Source organism: Marmota monax, unplaced genomic scaffold (genome assembly GCF_021218885.2).
Source record: "Marmota monax isolate L192 unplaced genomic scaffold, Marmota_monax_Labrador192_F-V1.1 WCK01_AAM20220418_F8-fsc00012, whole genome shotgun sequence".
NCBI lineage: Eukaryota > Metazoa > Chordata > Mammalia > Rodentia > Sciuridae > Marmota > Marmota monax.
The window spans coordinates 30,622,838-30,638,763 of record NW_026695227.1 but is presented as its reverse complement, the minus strand read 5'-3'; the positions used below and the strand labels follow the sequence as shown (position 1 = coordinate 30,638,763).

General features: G+C 41.3%; 2 protein-coding genes across 3 annotated transcripts in view; one reads left to right on the top strand and one right to left on the bottom strand.

Annotated features, from left to right (window-relative positions):
• The window catches only part of Prpf40b (pre-mRNA processing factor 40 homolog B), an 85,006-nt gene that overhangs the window by 36,021 nt on the left and 33,059 nt on the right, over nt 1-15,926 (bottom strand). The window lies entirely within an intron of this gene.
• The window catches only part of Fam186b (family with sequence similarity 186 member B), a 29,075-nt gene continuing 18,194 nt past the window's right edge, over nt 5,046-15,926 (top strand). Inside the window, 5 exon segments of the mRNA XM_046435523.2 lie at nt 5,046-5,154; nt 5,953-6,178; nt 7,197-7,379; nt 9,606-11,259; nt 11,769-11,961. Coding sequence (XP_046291479.2) covers nt 5,059-5,154; nt 5,953-6,178; nt 7,197-7,379; nt 9,606-11,259; nt 11,769-11,961 — 2,352 coding nt within the window. The 5' untranslated portion in view covers nt 5,046-5,058.

The window sequence follows — 15,926 nt, the reverse complement described above, 5'->3', positions numbered from 1 at the left end:
AACAGTTTGGGTTATTATAAATAGAGCCACTTATAAATATTTTATATAGGTATTTGTTTTGATTTATTTTAGTAAATACTTAGGAATGGGATTGCTAGGCTGTTTGGTAGTATGTATTTAACATTTTTTTAATAAAAATTGTCACATTGGCCAGTCATGATGGTACATGCCTGTAATCCCAATGAGTCAGGAGGCTGACAGAAGAATTGCAAGTTTCAGGGCAGCATAAGCAACTTAGCAAGGCCCTCCATGACTTGGTGTTACCTTGACTCTAAATAAAAAATAAAAAAAGGATGGGGCTGTAGCTCAGTGGCAAAAGGCTCCTGGATTCCATTGCCAGTTCCAAAAATCAAAACAAAGAAAAAAAGAAAAAAGAAAGAAAGAACTACCATACTATTTTCCAAAGTGGTAGTACTATTTTACATTCCCAACTGCAATATGAGTTTTTCACTTTCCCAATATCCTTCAAAACATTTTGGTATCTTCATGTTCTTTATCATCTAACTCATCCTTATCAGAGTTGGTATCTTGTGTTTTTAACTTGCGCTACCCTAATGCATTAGTGATGTTGAGAATCATTTCATATGTGCAGTTATCATTTGTATATCTTCTTTAATGATATGGTACTTTTAAATTTTTTTTAGCTGTAGATGGACAGCATACCTTCATTTTATTTATTTTTTATTATTATTATTTTTAATATTTTTAGTTGTAGGTGGACACTATTTTTATTTATTTATTTTTATGTGGTGTTGAGGATGGAACTCAGTGCTTCATACATGATAGGTAAGCGCTCTACCACTGAGCCACAACCCCAGCCCATTATTTGTTTATTTTTATATGGTACTGAGGATTGAACTCAGTGCCTCACATGTGCTAAGCAAGTGCTCTGCCATTGAGCTACAGCCCCAGCCCTGACTTAGTACTATTTATTCAATTCTTCTACCATTTTAAAAACAGTGTTATTTGTCTTGTCTCTGAATTGTAATAGTTCTTTACATATTTTGAATACAAGTCCTTTATCAAATATATGTTAGGCAAATAATTTTTTCCAGTTAGTGGCTTTTAATTCCATTTCTTTTATGTCTCTGTGGGAGATATTGGTCTGTAGTACTTTCTTCTTAGAATGTTTTTCTCTAGTTTTGGTATCAAGGTAATGCTAACATCATAACATGATTTGAAAAGTGTTCCCTTGCTGTAGTCCGGCTGGGCTGCCTAAGTCCGGCTGGGCAAAATAACCGAGAGGTGACAAGCAACTTGAAGGTTGAAGCAGGAACTACTTTATTGCAAGTGAACTCAGCAGGAACTGAGAACTCAAAGTAGTGGGCACCCAAGGTAGCAGGAGTCCCCTCTCTGCCGGACTGCAGAGGTACATATACCCAACTAATTACACACAGCTTGACTTAAGTGACATCATCTAGACACAGCAGTCAGTCATTAAGGAATCCTCATCATCTTAATGGCTCGCTGGCGTTGGCTCAGAAACCACTCCTCCTAGCATACTGCCAGGCGCCATCTTAACTTGATTGTGGCCCTCATCATTCCCTACTATTAAATTTTATGGAAGAGTTAATTTAGAGCTGGATTATTTTTTTCTTCAGTGTTCTGTACAATTTATAAGCCATCTGGGGATAGAGCTTTCTTTGAGGGAAAGTTTTTTTTATTACAACCCCAATTTCTTTAGTATATTTAGGGCTATCCAGGTTTCTTCTTTCATCTTAATGAATTTGGATTTGTTATAACTTTCAATGAATTTGTCCATTTCATCTCTGCAACTTCATGGGCATAATACCTTTTAATAATACTCCCTTATTATTCTCATTGTAGAATCTATAGTGATGTTCCATCTTTTTCATGATATTGGCACTACAATTCATGTCTTCTCTCAAGGGATCCTCTAGCCTCCTCCTGAGTAACTGGCACTAGAGGTAAATGAATTTCTTTTTCTTATCTTTTTCTGTACTGGGGATTAAACCCAGGGCCTCACACCTGCTAGGCAAGTGTTCTACCATGGAGCTATATACCCAGTCCATTTTATTTGATTTTGAAACAGGTTCTGGCTAAGTTACCCAGACTAGCCTCAATTTTGTGATCCTCCTGTCTTAGCCTTCTGAGTAGCTGGGATTATAGATGTATACCACCATGCCTGGCTCTTTTCCCCAGTCTTTTTAACTTTTAATCTATGTGTCTCTTTCTATTTAAAATGTATTTAAATCAGGTACCATGGCACACACCTGTAATCCCAGCTACTTGGGAAGCTGAGGCAGGAGAATCACAAATTCAAGGCCAGCCTGGACAACTCACCAAGACTCTGTCTCAAAATAAGAAATGAAAAGGGCTGGGGTTGGGATTGTGGCTCAGCGGTGGAGTGCTTGCCTAGCATGGGCGGGACCCGGGTTCGATCCTCAGCACCACATAAAAATAAAGGCATTGTGTTGTGTCCTTCTACACCTAAAAAATAAATATTTACAAAAAAGAAATGAAAAGGGCTGGGAATGTAGCTCAGTGGCAAAGTGCCTTGGGTTTAGTCCACAACGCCATAAAAGAAAAGAAGAGAAAAAAGGGGGAAACAGTGTGTTTTGTGTAGATAGCGTGGATCTTAGGGTTTTCTTAATTGAGCCTTATAATACCTGTATTTTAATTATTTGTTTAGGTCATTTACACTTAATCTAATTATCAGTATGGTTGAGTTTAAGAGAAAATAGGGAGGGAGGTAAGGAGGTAAAGCCCCAGATTGGGAGTCAGGAAACCAGGTTGGAGTCCCAACTCTCTACTTCCCAACTCTGTAACTAGATAAATCTTATAACCTCTCTGAGCTTTAGCTGGCTTGTATGTGTTTGTGGGGATAAATAAGTTATGTGGGGCTGGGAATGTTAGCTCAGTTGTAGAACACTTGCCTAGAATGCACAAGGCCCTGGATTTAATCCTCAGCACCACAAAAGAGAGAGGGAAAGAAGAAAATGAAGGAGGAGGTGGAGAAGGAAGAGGAAGGAAAAGCAGGAAGAGAAGAAAAGTCAGGCAGGCTGGAAACAGAAGTAAGTTATTGGTAAACCACAACATGCTCTGAAATCATAAGGGATTAAAGAACCACCCAGGACCCAATGTGTAGATAGATAGTATCCATAATCCAGGTGCAGGTACCTTAAAGACAGACTAGGTCTTACACATTTCTGTTATCTCCAGAATTTGGCCCTAAACACAGCACATGGCATGTTACCAAGGGTAAATGTTTGTTGAATGAATGAGCCAATGAAAGAATTAACTTTGAATAAACAAATGAATGATAGAAGGTGAAAGACAGGTATCAGGTAACAAGTGACTAAGTGGCCATGAAATACTGAAAAATGTACTTACAATGTTTAATTTCTTATCTATTAAATAATAATATCTTTAGTAGCAAGGAAGAATTATTTGCTGTATACATGTTTGCATTTACATATTCAGTGATTCATTCATTCAATAAGTGTTTAGTAAGTACCTACTATGTGCCAGGTACAGTTCTAGGTCCTGGGCATAAAATGATGGTCATATATTTAAAAAAGATCTCTGGCCATGATTATCACTTTCAGTAACTAAAAGTGTTAATTGAGCCTTGATCCTCAGGGAAAATGCAAACATATTCCCATTTGGTTATTTACTGGTTCTAATTTTTAAAAATTTAAAAAGCTGTCTTTGCAGGGTGGGGTTGTGGCTCAGTGTAGAGCACTTGCCTAGCATATGTGGAGCACTGGGTTCCATTCTCAGCACTGCATATAAATAAATAAAATAAAGGTCCATTGACAACTAAAAAACACTAAAAAAATAAAGGAGAAAATGGTCATTTTGGTTCACAGTTTTTAAGCTCCAGTCCATGACTAAGGAGCCCTGTTGCTTCTGGTGGGGTGCTAGATGGCAATGACTAAGTGTGTGGTGATGGAGTAAAAGCACTTACATCATGAGTCAGGCAACAAGAAGTATGGGGTCCCACAATCTCCTCCCAGGGCTCACCTCCAGGGACCTAAAGACCTCCCCACAGAGCCTGCCTCCCAAAGGTTCTACAACTTTCCAATAGTGCCCACTTAGGGACCAAGTCTTTCACATATGGACCTTTGGGGGACATTTAAGACCCAAACTATAGCAGAAAGTAATTATTTCTAATTGTTTTTTCCTATTTTTAGTCATTAGTAGTTTGGGAGCAGAACGTTTAATGGTTTTTTTAAAGAAACATGTTGCCAGATGTGGTAGTGCATGCCTGTAATCCCAGCAGCTCGGGAGTCAGAGACAGGAGGATTGCAAGTTTGAGGCCAGTCTCAGAAACTTAGCAAGACCCTGTCTCGGAATTTTAAAAAAGGAGGAGGGGGATGTAATTCCTTAGTGGTAAAGCACCTCTGTGTTTACCACTGTACAGAAGGAAGGAAGGAAAGAAGGAAGGGAGAAAAAAGAAAGAAAAGCAACCGGTCAAGTAAATATAATACTAGATAATAGATAAAAAGCTAGATAACCAAGCAGACAGATGGCAGGAAGTTTAATTTGTGTGTATGCACATGGTACTAGATATCAAATTTAGGGCCTTATTCATGCTAGGCAAATGCTCTACCATTGACCTATTCCTGGCCCTTTCTTTCAAATTTATTTTGAGAAAGAGTCTCACTGAATTGCCTAGGCTGGCTCGAATATGTGATTCTCCTGTTTCAGCCTCCTCACTAGCTGGGATTATAGGTGTGTAAACTTGCATCCAGTTTAATTTATTTTTAATTTTTGCATTCTTTTTTATTTTTTATTTTAATGTGTTAATGCAGAATGCATTACAATTCATATTACACATATAGAGCACAATTTTCATATCTCTGGTTATACACCAGCTTAATCTTTTAATTCTTTAAATCAAACTGATGATGTCACCAAGGAAAAGCAGATCAGTTGGAACCTGGTGTCTGGCAGTTACCAGAGGATCTGTGGCTGGGCAGAGGGTACCCAAGAGCCAACCTGGGACCTTTAACTGCCAAAACAATCAACATTGTATGTCCAGGACTGTGTACCAGAGACCCAAGACATCTTAGAACTGAAGAGTTATCCAGAATGGAAAAGGACAATTCCCCACAGTTGGTGACTCCTGCATCAGTAAAAGCCATCATCTCAAGGATTGAGGCTGCCCAGCTAACTCGGGCTCAGGAGGTAATCCATGAGATGAGGGAAACACCTTTCTACTGGGCTCTGATTAGAGACTGGGGACTAACCCCACATGTAAACAAAATCCCAGGAATACTCAGCAACCTGGGTTGCAGACAGATTAATTCAAAATACCCACATCCTATACTTAGCCTCTGCTAGGTAGGCTGGGATCAACCACCCCAATGAGGCAGGGATTGGACTGGGAAGGGAGCATCCCACAGGCAAATGGGCAGAAAGCTCCAGGATAGCCCATAGTGGGGGTCCTATGAAGGCAGGAAGGCAGGAGGAGTGCTCCAGAATTTTTGATTTAGGGTTTGTTTGCCAAGGGCAAACTGCCAGAATACTCAAGATTGAGTGCTGGAAATACTTAGGGATAATGACCTAAGGTTCTAAACACCCTTTATATGAGACTGTGGCATATTTTTTTTTTATTTGAGGCTCTGATCCTGAGGGTTTCTTGGGGCCTCAAGGGTGAGGAGATATGTACAGACGTACAGGCCCCAACAAGTTCTGATATTCTGAAGACATTTTTGATACATATTTTTAGTATTACTGACCTTAATAATCAAAATGATAATAAGAGCTAATGCTCTTACTGTGCCAGGTACTATTCTAAGCACTTTACAAATACTAATTTATTTAATTCTTACAAAAACCCTGTGACATAAGTACTATATTGATCTCTACTTCACAAAAAAAAACAAAACAAAACAAACAAACAAACAAATAAACCCTGAGCTCCAGTCATCTGAATCCAAAGTCTACACTCATAAGCACTACAATCTGCTGTCTCCTATATAGGATATTTCTACCCAACTTTCAGACATCTTGGACAATGTCAATTTTGTTATCAACCGCTTCCAGGAAGAATTAGGATATGACTTAAAAGAAAAGGTGAAATCTCATGAGATAGAGCAAAAGGGCAAGAAGAGATTTATACTGCTGGAAAAAATTGCCTCCTTCTCCAAAGATGCCAAAATGAAAGAGAAGCACCTGTATGAAATTCTCCGCTGGTTGGGTGACTGGGGTGAGTCTGTGGGCTGGGTAACTACTAGGGTGGATTACTTCTTCCTAGCCCCTGGTCCCTGCTGGCTGAGTCTCCTTCTTTTTCTACCTATATCAGCATTTGCTGGGAGGGGTGTGTGGGTGGTGGATGCAGAGACAGCATAAAGGACACATTTTTAACACCCCTTCCCCATAGAAACATTCCACCACTCATGTAACCTCCAATTCTCAGACAAGCAAACATGTAATTGTTCAAAACATAATAGATCATACATTAGCTGAACATGTGATGAATCCTAAGTCACAGATCCATCATGACATCTCATTTTTTGGGGGGCGGGGGGCAGGATAGAAAATGAATTCAAACCCATACTAGCTATTTTATAGAGAAGAATGAAATGACTCTTACTGCATATACACTTACGCTAGACATAAGCAACTTACCCAACCATTTGGACACAGGATACATACAGACCTGAAACCAGGCGCTACTCCCTCCCCCTCATTCAAATCAGAGTCATCTAATCACAGGACCTGTGTGCAGTGAGGTTTGCTAGATGTTGCAGTGTTGGGAGAAAAATGATATGGAGATGCACCCTAGCTACCTCACACTACTGTTTCCAGGGAACTCTCAATTCAGTGATCTTTCAGCTGCTCTCAAGAACTAACAGAGTTAGTTGTTGACTCCACTTAATTCATTTAATTGTTCAGATGTTGGCCTAGGCAATGGACATAAAGCAATAAAAAGACACCTCCCTGGCCTCAAAGTACAACAATAATATGTAATGTTTATTGTGTATTTGTACATGACAGACCTCATGTTAACAATTTCACATGCATTACTCATTTAAACCTCACTCAATCCTTCTACAGAAGGAAACTGAGGCTTAGGGAACTAAGTGACAAGGCAATATCACACAGCTAGTACAAGGTGAAACCAATGCAACCTCAAAGTTGCTGCAACCCCTAAGTTACAGGGCTGCTTAGAGCTCCCTCAAGGACAGGATGTCCTCAGCCTGCACAACTTACTCCTTGTCCAGGTGACAGTCTGACCTATGAGATCAGGAACAGGAAGAGTGAGGAAGAACAGGAATCTCTGGATGAATGGATTGAGGTGATGGAGAAAGTGTTACCTCTCTCTCTCACTGCTACCAAAGGAGGCATCCAGTCTCTCATTTCCCTTTGCTCCACTCTCATTGAAGAACAAAAGAAAAGGGCACAAAGTAGGTTCCTGGAGCACCTGGGAGGGGAGCTGGGTGGGGATGGGCTGGATGACATCTCAGAAGAAAAAGACCCAGGCTGGGTCTACAGATGTAGGTCTCTCTGACCTTCCTCCTTAACAAAAGTGCAAAAGACTTAACAAAAGTGCAGAAGGGGTGGGGGGGCGGGAGGGAGCGCTGGATTCAATTTGAGCACTGAGCAGTTCTGAGCTGCCCCTCAGGTTAGAGATAGGAGTGAGGTGGAAACAGGTGGTTCCTTGTCTGGGGAACAAGTTTTGAAGGCCAGGAAGGCTAGAGTTTGTAGCCAGAGTCTGAAGAACATCCTTTCTTCACTTCAAACCTAGCTGCTGAGCCAGAAAATTCAGTGAGGCTCAGCTGGAGGCCCCTCTGGAGCCTTCCTGACTGTACCTGCTCCCAAGGTGGTGAGTTGACAACACAGATAAACCTTAGAATCTTACTCTTGTTGACATTATAAGTGACCTAATATTATCTAACTCATGCGTTTTATAGATGAGGACACTGACACCCAGAGAAGGGACCACAAGAAAGCTAATGGCAAAGCTGGGCGCCACACTTAGGTGAGTCTTACTTCAAGAGCATGGGCTTTGAAGTCAGACAGACTTGAGTGTAAATCCCATCTCTGCCAATTTCTGGTTGTATGACTTTGGGAAAATTACTTCATCTGTCTGAGCCTGTTCCCTCATATATAAAATGAGAAGGATACTGCCAACTTGCAGGGTTAGGAGAGACTTCCACATATGTGAGAAAGCTGATATCATGCTTTGAACATGCTTGGGACTTAATAAACAATACCTAACATTAGCATTCCTATTGATTCTTATGGACCGGTACATTATCCATAAGAAAGGTCCACAGTTGCAGGGAGGGAAAAGACAAGGAAAAATGGATTTTTCCTACAGTCTTTACCATCCTGTCTTGAAATATATTTTTTTATAAACCTGTTTCCTTGCTAGAGCATAAACTCTTAAACAGCAAAGCAAAGGCTGTGTCTCTTTCTTTCTTCCTTTTTTTTTTTTTGATTTTTATTTTTTAAAAGGGCTTGACATGTCATAGTAGTATCATGTCAAGTAGCATTCTACCTCTGCGCCAATAAATTGCCCAGGCTGGCCAAGAACTTGGGATCCTCCTAAGTAGCTGGGATTACAGGTGTATACCACCATGCCCAGATTCTTTCTTTCTTTTTAGGGATTATTTATTAAGTATTTGCTAGGTACCTAGTACTGTACTTGTCACTAAATGTACATACTGTAAATCCTATGAAGATGCTATGATTATTCTCATTTTTCAGGTGAGATACCGAGAACTTAGGAAACTTAGCCTGCCCCCCGCCAAAAAAAAATTGGGAAAAACAAGATGTAAACTTAAGTTATCTGAGTCCAGAACCAAAGTTCTGAAACACTGAACCATATGGCCTGACAAAACTGGCTAGATGCTAGCCTGACCTTAGTATCACATAATTTCCAGATTTACTTTAGTCCCTCATTTAAAGTTAGCCATTATTTTTTTCTGACAGTGATGTTCATTGACTTGGTGCTCCAAGATGATCACTCCACCAGCTATACAGATAGTAGGTCCGAGGGGATACTACTATGACATGTCAAGCCCTTGAAGAGCTGAGCACACACAATCTGTGCTGAGTACATTTTCCTGGGGAGAAGACCTACTGCTTTTGTCAGACTATTAAAGGATAACCATTTGCTCAAAATGAAAAAAGACTAGTCATTAAAAAAAAAAAAAAAAACAGGAGCATAATTGCATGACCATATGATAAATTTTCTACAGGCCCAGCCCCAGGGTAACAGAAAAAGGGAATGAAGCTTCTAGGTGGGCTTAAGGGGTTTGGTAATTGGCATTAGGGTGCTAAATGTAGATGTTGAGGCTGTGAAGTGATATGATAAGAAAAATTACTTCAAGAAAATATGGAGCATCAGGAGTAGGATGAATTGAACACAGCTGGATTAACTAACTGTTTTAGGGTCCTCTGGGCTTGGGAGCAGCTGACCTGAGGGTAAGTTCTGGGTAAGCTCAGGCCCAGCAAAAGTCTCTCCCAACAGTATCTCTGGCTCACATATAATCCCGGTTCCTTATTTTTACCCAGTCCCAAAGAGGATTAAGTGAGAATTTTGACCAAACAGAGTCTGTAGAATCAGTGAAATCCTAAGAACCCACAGGAGTTTGTGTTGCCTTTTTTCTCTCCACCTCTCCCAGTATCCAAATGCACGTTCTGGCAGGGCTGGCAGGAAAAAAGCCAACAAAAATCTTCACTCCACCCTCAGCCACTGAGCCCAGAGCAGATGCTCCAAGACAAGCACACCACCTGCACAAAGGTCTCTTAAGTGAAGTCCATGCTACAGGAGCTCCTGGACTCCACCATGTTCAACAAGGGGGAGGCCAAGGCCATTAGATACATATCCACTGTGGTGGAGAACCTCAATAAGGCCTTGATCATCCAGCACAAAGAGACTAGGAGCCTGGAATCCAAATACAGGTACTTGAAAATAGAGATGACCAAAGAGCTCAGCAGCCAGAGATTGCACTTCCAAAAGTCCATTCAAGTCCTTGAGAGCAAGAGGGATGCTTTACTAAAGCAGGTAGAGGTTCTAGGGGCAAAGTACCATGATCTCCTCCTGATAAAGCATGCCCTAGAGTTCCAGCTGAAGAAGGTTCAGACCTCTAGAGGTTCAGCTAGAGACCCAGCTGAGGTTTATATTTACTCCCCAGGCACCCTTGAAAAAGAAACACTTTCAAAAAAAGGAATAGTCATAGAGGAAACCCAACAGGAGCCCAAGGAGGAGGAGCTATTGTTTTCACCACTTTCCCCACGTCCCATGGCCACAGCCTGGGACAGAAGGGTTATGCATTCTACATGGCAGCTACGCTCCACCACAAACACACATTTGAGGATCGCAGATGAGTTTAGCAAAGACACCGAGAGTCTTGAGCCTGAGTTGCCACCCTCAGTGGATTACAAGTTTCCTACAAAATGGGAAAGACTGGTAGCAGAAAACTCAGGTCATGAAGACAAAGACCAGGAGGACCACTTCCCAGAGAAGGAAGGAGTCCAACCTAAGTTTCAGCTTAGGAAGCATCACCTGTCCCCAGGGAGCTCCAGGAAGGTACCCTTGGAGAGCCAAGTGGAGCACTGGGAAAAGGAAATGAGCAGGGAGAAGCAGAGGCAGCAGTGGCTGCAGGAGGAAGAGATTTGGCAACAGCGGCAGAGGCAGTGGGCCCTGCAGGAGCAAAAGCATCAGGAGAAGCTGCGGCTGTGGGAGATGGAAGCAGCTGCCAGGCAACAGCAGCAACTTGCCCCACAGGAAGAGAATCAAAAGAGCCTAAGGAAGGAGGAGCCAGGGGAGGATGTGGAGACACCGATCTTCACAACCATCAATTGGTGGAAGAACTTAGAGAAGGCAGAGACATTGCCAGTACCTCCCCCAAGCCGGGTCCAATCTGCTTGCCAAGGCAGGAGGCCACGCTTGCTCAGGTCCCCTCATGCCCAGCACCCCAAATCCTTAAACCAGAGGACTGTGAGTTCAGTAGAGTTTACCCAGATACCACAAGTCCCCAGGATTCCCACCAAGCCCAAAAATTCTACTTCCCTTCCTATCACGGGGACATTCATCTGAAGGGTAACACGGCCATCTTTCCAGAGATCCCCAGTCATCCTTAAAGAGAAGGTATATCATATGAAAACAGAGGCCCAAAGGAAGAATCTGCAGCTCCTGGGTGGTGATTCAATGCTGCCCCGCTACCTGCGCAGCAAGGCCTTGGAGCTTACCACCACTACCATGGAGCTGAGCACACACATGTTGCAGTGCCTGTGCCATAAGTACATCCTCTACAGACGCTTCCAAAACCTCCGGTAGGTGCCCCCACAGCCACCTGGCACCTGCCCACACCCACTGCAATATGTAGGAAGAGCCAAAGCCCAGTGGGAGAGGAGGAGTATGGGAGATGGGGAGAATCACCCAGACCTGGACACGGTCTCCTGAGGAAGGGCACTAGCGAAGGTTGTCTATCCTTAGGCCTTTGAGCAACTGTAGAAAGTGTAAGAGGAGGTAAGGCACTTACATGTTGCTCTCCTCATAGTGGCCTTTCCCTGCAAGCCCACTTCCCCATTTCTTCCTCATTTCCTTTCCTATCTGTGACCCACTCAATATGCTTTCCCCTTTTCTGTGGCTTTCTCTTCCTGTTTCCAGCCCAGTCCTAAGGCTTCTTACCTGATATCACCTCTCACTTCTCTGCCTCTCTTTCCCCAGCTCTCTACTTATGATCCCAGGAATGATAGAAAACAGAGTCATCTCTGGTCAACCAAATTGGAGGGAGGAGGAGAAGACCTCTCCACCCACTAGATCACTTCTCTCTTCCCAGACAGGAAGTGATCAACCACATACAAGATGTGCAAGAAAAAAGGGCCACCTACAAGGCCCAGAGCCTCTATGTTTTCCTTGAAAACATCAACCGACAGCAGAGACAAAGGCTGCAGGTTTGGACAGACAAGCAAAAGGACCTGGAGGTGAAGCGCCGAGAGTGCCTAAGCAGCATGGTGACCATGTTTCCCAAGGTGGGCCCCCTGCCCTGCTACCTGCTTGGGAATGGGGCAGGGCCAGGGCCAGGAAATGAGCCCATGGGATTGTGGGGTGTGACTGGGGACTAAGGGGCAGTGGAACTGCTGGGAAATGAGAGAGCAGATTACACCTCTGACTTAGGAAGAGGGGAAGACTGGAAGTGGCTTGATTGTGAGGGAGGGCAGCTTTCCAGTTTATATAAATGGGGAGAACAAGCAAAAAGGACACCCTTCAAAAAGCTGTGGAAGAAAAGATTCTTCCAGAGTGGTTGGATAGCTGGGTCCTGCAGTCCTGACTTTGTGCTGGGATTTCCCTCCCTGTGGTTCTCACTGCCCTGCTTCCATCACTACTGTCTCCAGCCTCTCACTAGGGACTTCCTTTGCTATCCTTCTCTTTTGCTTTCTAGATTCCAGGTCTCTTCTTTTTTGGTTCACTTCCTTGTTTTAGAGAACTCCTTTTGGTCACTTCTGAAAAAGGATCATAGGAGGGTAAATCATTGAGACCCTGCTTAATTGCATTTTAGGTTTTGATGTTGCTGTTGAGAGTCCAGTTCTGTACCTTTGGGGTTTGGCCTGTTTTTACTGAGGTCTGACAGTCTATCTACTTCTCTCTCTCTCTCTCTCTCTCTCTCTCTCTCTCTCTCTCTCTCTCCATTGTTCCACAATTTTATTATTATCATATTTTACTTTAGATCTTTGGAGGTGGCCACCCTTCATATTTGCTACTTTGTATCTTTTGACATATGATTTCTGATTTCTTGCCTCCCACCCCAATCCTGATAAACACTTTTATTTGACTTTTTTTTTTTTTTTTTTTTTTTAGATTTCACATACAAATACGAGATCATGTAGTATTTGTCTTTCTGTGTCTGGCTTATTTCACTTAGCATAAGGTCCTCCAGGATCATGTATGCTGTACAAATTGGTAGGATTTCTTCTTCTTTTTTTTTTTTAAGACTAAATAATATCCTCTCTGACACTACCCTTACCTGCACAAGTGTGTGTGCACACCCACCCACCCTTACACCAGTTTCTTTGTCCATTCATCCACTGATGAATACCTAGGTTGTTTCCAAGTCTTGATTATTGTGAATAGTGCTGCATAGTGGACATAAGGGTGCAGGTATTCAATATTCCTCCAAGTATTCCATGAAATAGAAAAGGAAGGAAATCTTCCAAACTCATTCTATGAGGCTAATATCACCCTGATACCAAAACTAGACAAACACACATCAAGGAAAGAAAACTTCAGACTAATATCCCTGATAAATATAGATGCAAAAATTCTCAGTAAGGCTGGGGATGTGGCTCAAGCAGTAGTGCGCTCGCCTGGCATGCGTGCGGCCGGGGTTCGATCCTCAACACCACATACAAAGATGTTGTGTCCGCCGAAAACTAAAAAATAAATACTAAAATTCTCTCTCTCTCTCTCTCTCTCTCTCTTTAAAAAAAAAATTCTCAATAAAATTCTGGCAAATCGCATACAAAAACATATTAAAAAGATAGTGCACCATAATCCAGTGGGGTTCATCCCAGGGATGCAGGGTTGGTTCAACATATGGAAATCAATAAACATAACTCACCATATTAATAGACTTAAAAACAAGAATCATATGATCATCTCAATAGATGCAGAAAAGGCATCTGGCAAAATACAGCACACTCTCATGTTCAAAATACTAGATAAAACTAATGATATACTTCAACATTGTAAAAGCTCTATATGCTAAACCCAAGGCCAGCATCATTCTAAATGGAGGAAATTTAAAAGCATTCCCTCTAAAAACTGGAACAAGACAAAAATGTCCTCTTTCACCACTTCTATTCAACATCATCCTTGAAACTCTAGCCAGAGCAATTAGACAAAAGAAAGAAATTAAAGGGATACAAATAGTAAAGAAGAACTCAAACTATCACTATTTACCAATGACATGATTCTATATCTAGGAGATCCAAAAAATTCCACCAGAAAACTTCTAGAACTAATAAATGAATTCAGCAAAGTAGCAGGATATAAAATCAACAGCCATAAATCAAATGGATTCCTATATATCAGTGATGAATCCACTGAAACAGAAATTAGGAAAACTACCCTATTCACAGTAGCCTCAAAAAAACAAAACAAAACAAAACAAAAAACTTGGGAATCAATCTAACAAACGAGGTGAAAGACCTCTACAGTGAAATATACAGAAAACTAAAGAAAGAAACTGAAGAAAACCTCAGAATATGGAAAGATCTCCCAGGCTCCTGGATAGGCAGAATTAATATTGTCAAAATGGCCATACTTCCAAAAGCATTATACAGATTTAATGCAATTCATATTAAAATCCCAATGACATTCTTCATAGAAATAGAAAAAGCAATCATAAAATTTATTTGGAAAAATAAGAGACCCAGAATAGTGAAAGCAGTCTTTAGCAAAAAAAGGGAAGGAAGCAGGAGGCATCACAATACCAGACCTTAAACATACAATCGAGCTAGAGTAACAAAAACGGCATGGTATTAGCACCAAAGTAGATTTGTAGACCAATGGTACAGAATAGAGGACATAGAGACAAACCCACATAAATAAGATTATATCATGCTAGACAAAAGTGCCAAAACATTCACTGGAGAAAATATAGACTATTCAACAAATGGTGCTGGCAAAATTGGAAATCCATATGTAGCAGAATGAAATTAAACCTCTATCTCTTACCCTGCACAAAACTCAACTCAAAGTGGATCAAAGACTTAGGCACTAGAGCAGAGATCCTGTACCTAATAGAAGAAAAAGTAGGTCCAAATCTTCACCCTGTCGGCCTAGTATCTGACTTCCTTAACAAGACTCCTAAAGTGCAAGAAGTAAAATCAGGAATCAATAAATGGGATGGATTAATAATTAAAAAGCTTCTTCTCAGCAAAGGAAACAACCAATAAAGTGAGGAGAGAGCCTACAGGTTGGGAGAAAATCTTTACCACATGCACCTCTGATAAAGCTTTAATCCCTAGGATATATAAAGAACTCAAAAACCTTAACACCAAAAAACCAAATAACCCAATCAATAAATAGGCTAAGGAATTGAAAGATACTGCACAGAAGAAGAAAGACAATTAATCAACAAACACACGAAAAAGTGTGCAACATCCCTAGCAATTACAGAAATGCAAATCAAAACTACACTAAGATTTCATCTCACTCCTGTCAGAATGGCAATCATCAAGAATATAGGCAACAATAAATGTTGGTGAGGATGTGGGGGAAAAGGCACACTCATACATTGCTGGTGGGACTGCAAACTGGTGCAACCACTATGGAAAGCAGTATGGAGAGTCCTCAGAAAACTTGGAATGGAACCACCATTTGACCCAGCTATCCATTCCTTGGTTTATACCCAAAGGACTTAAAATCAGCATACTATAATAATGCAGCCGTGTCAGTGTTTATAGCAGCTCAATTCACATCAGCTAAACTATGGAACCAACCTAGGTGTCCTTCAATAGATGAATGGATAAAGGAAATGTGGTATATATATATTCAATGGAATATTACTCAGCTTTAAAGAAGAATAAAATTATGGCATTTGCCAATAAACAGATTGAGTTGGAGAATATCATGCTAAGCGAAATAAGCCAATCCCCAAAACCAAAGGCCGAAAGTTTTCTCTAATATGCGGATGCTAATTCACAGTAAGGCGGGGGGCACTAGAGAAGAATAGTGTTAGATAGAGGGGAAGTGAAGGGAGGGCAGGGGAGGGGATGTGGGGATAGGAAAGATAGTAGAATGAAACAATTCTATAACATGTACACTCAGAAAAATGAGAAAGTATATCCCATCCATGTATGATATATCAAAGTACATAAATGCATTCTACTGTCATGTATAACGAATCAAAACAAAAAAGACTTTTTGAAAAAGTGCATGTATTGGGGCTGGGGATATGGCTCAAGTAGTAGCACACTCGCCTAGCATGCGTGAG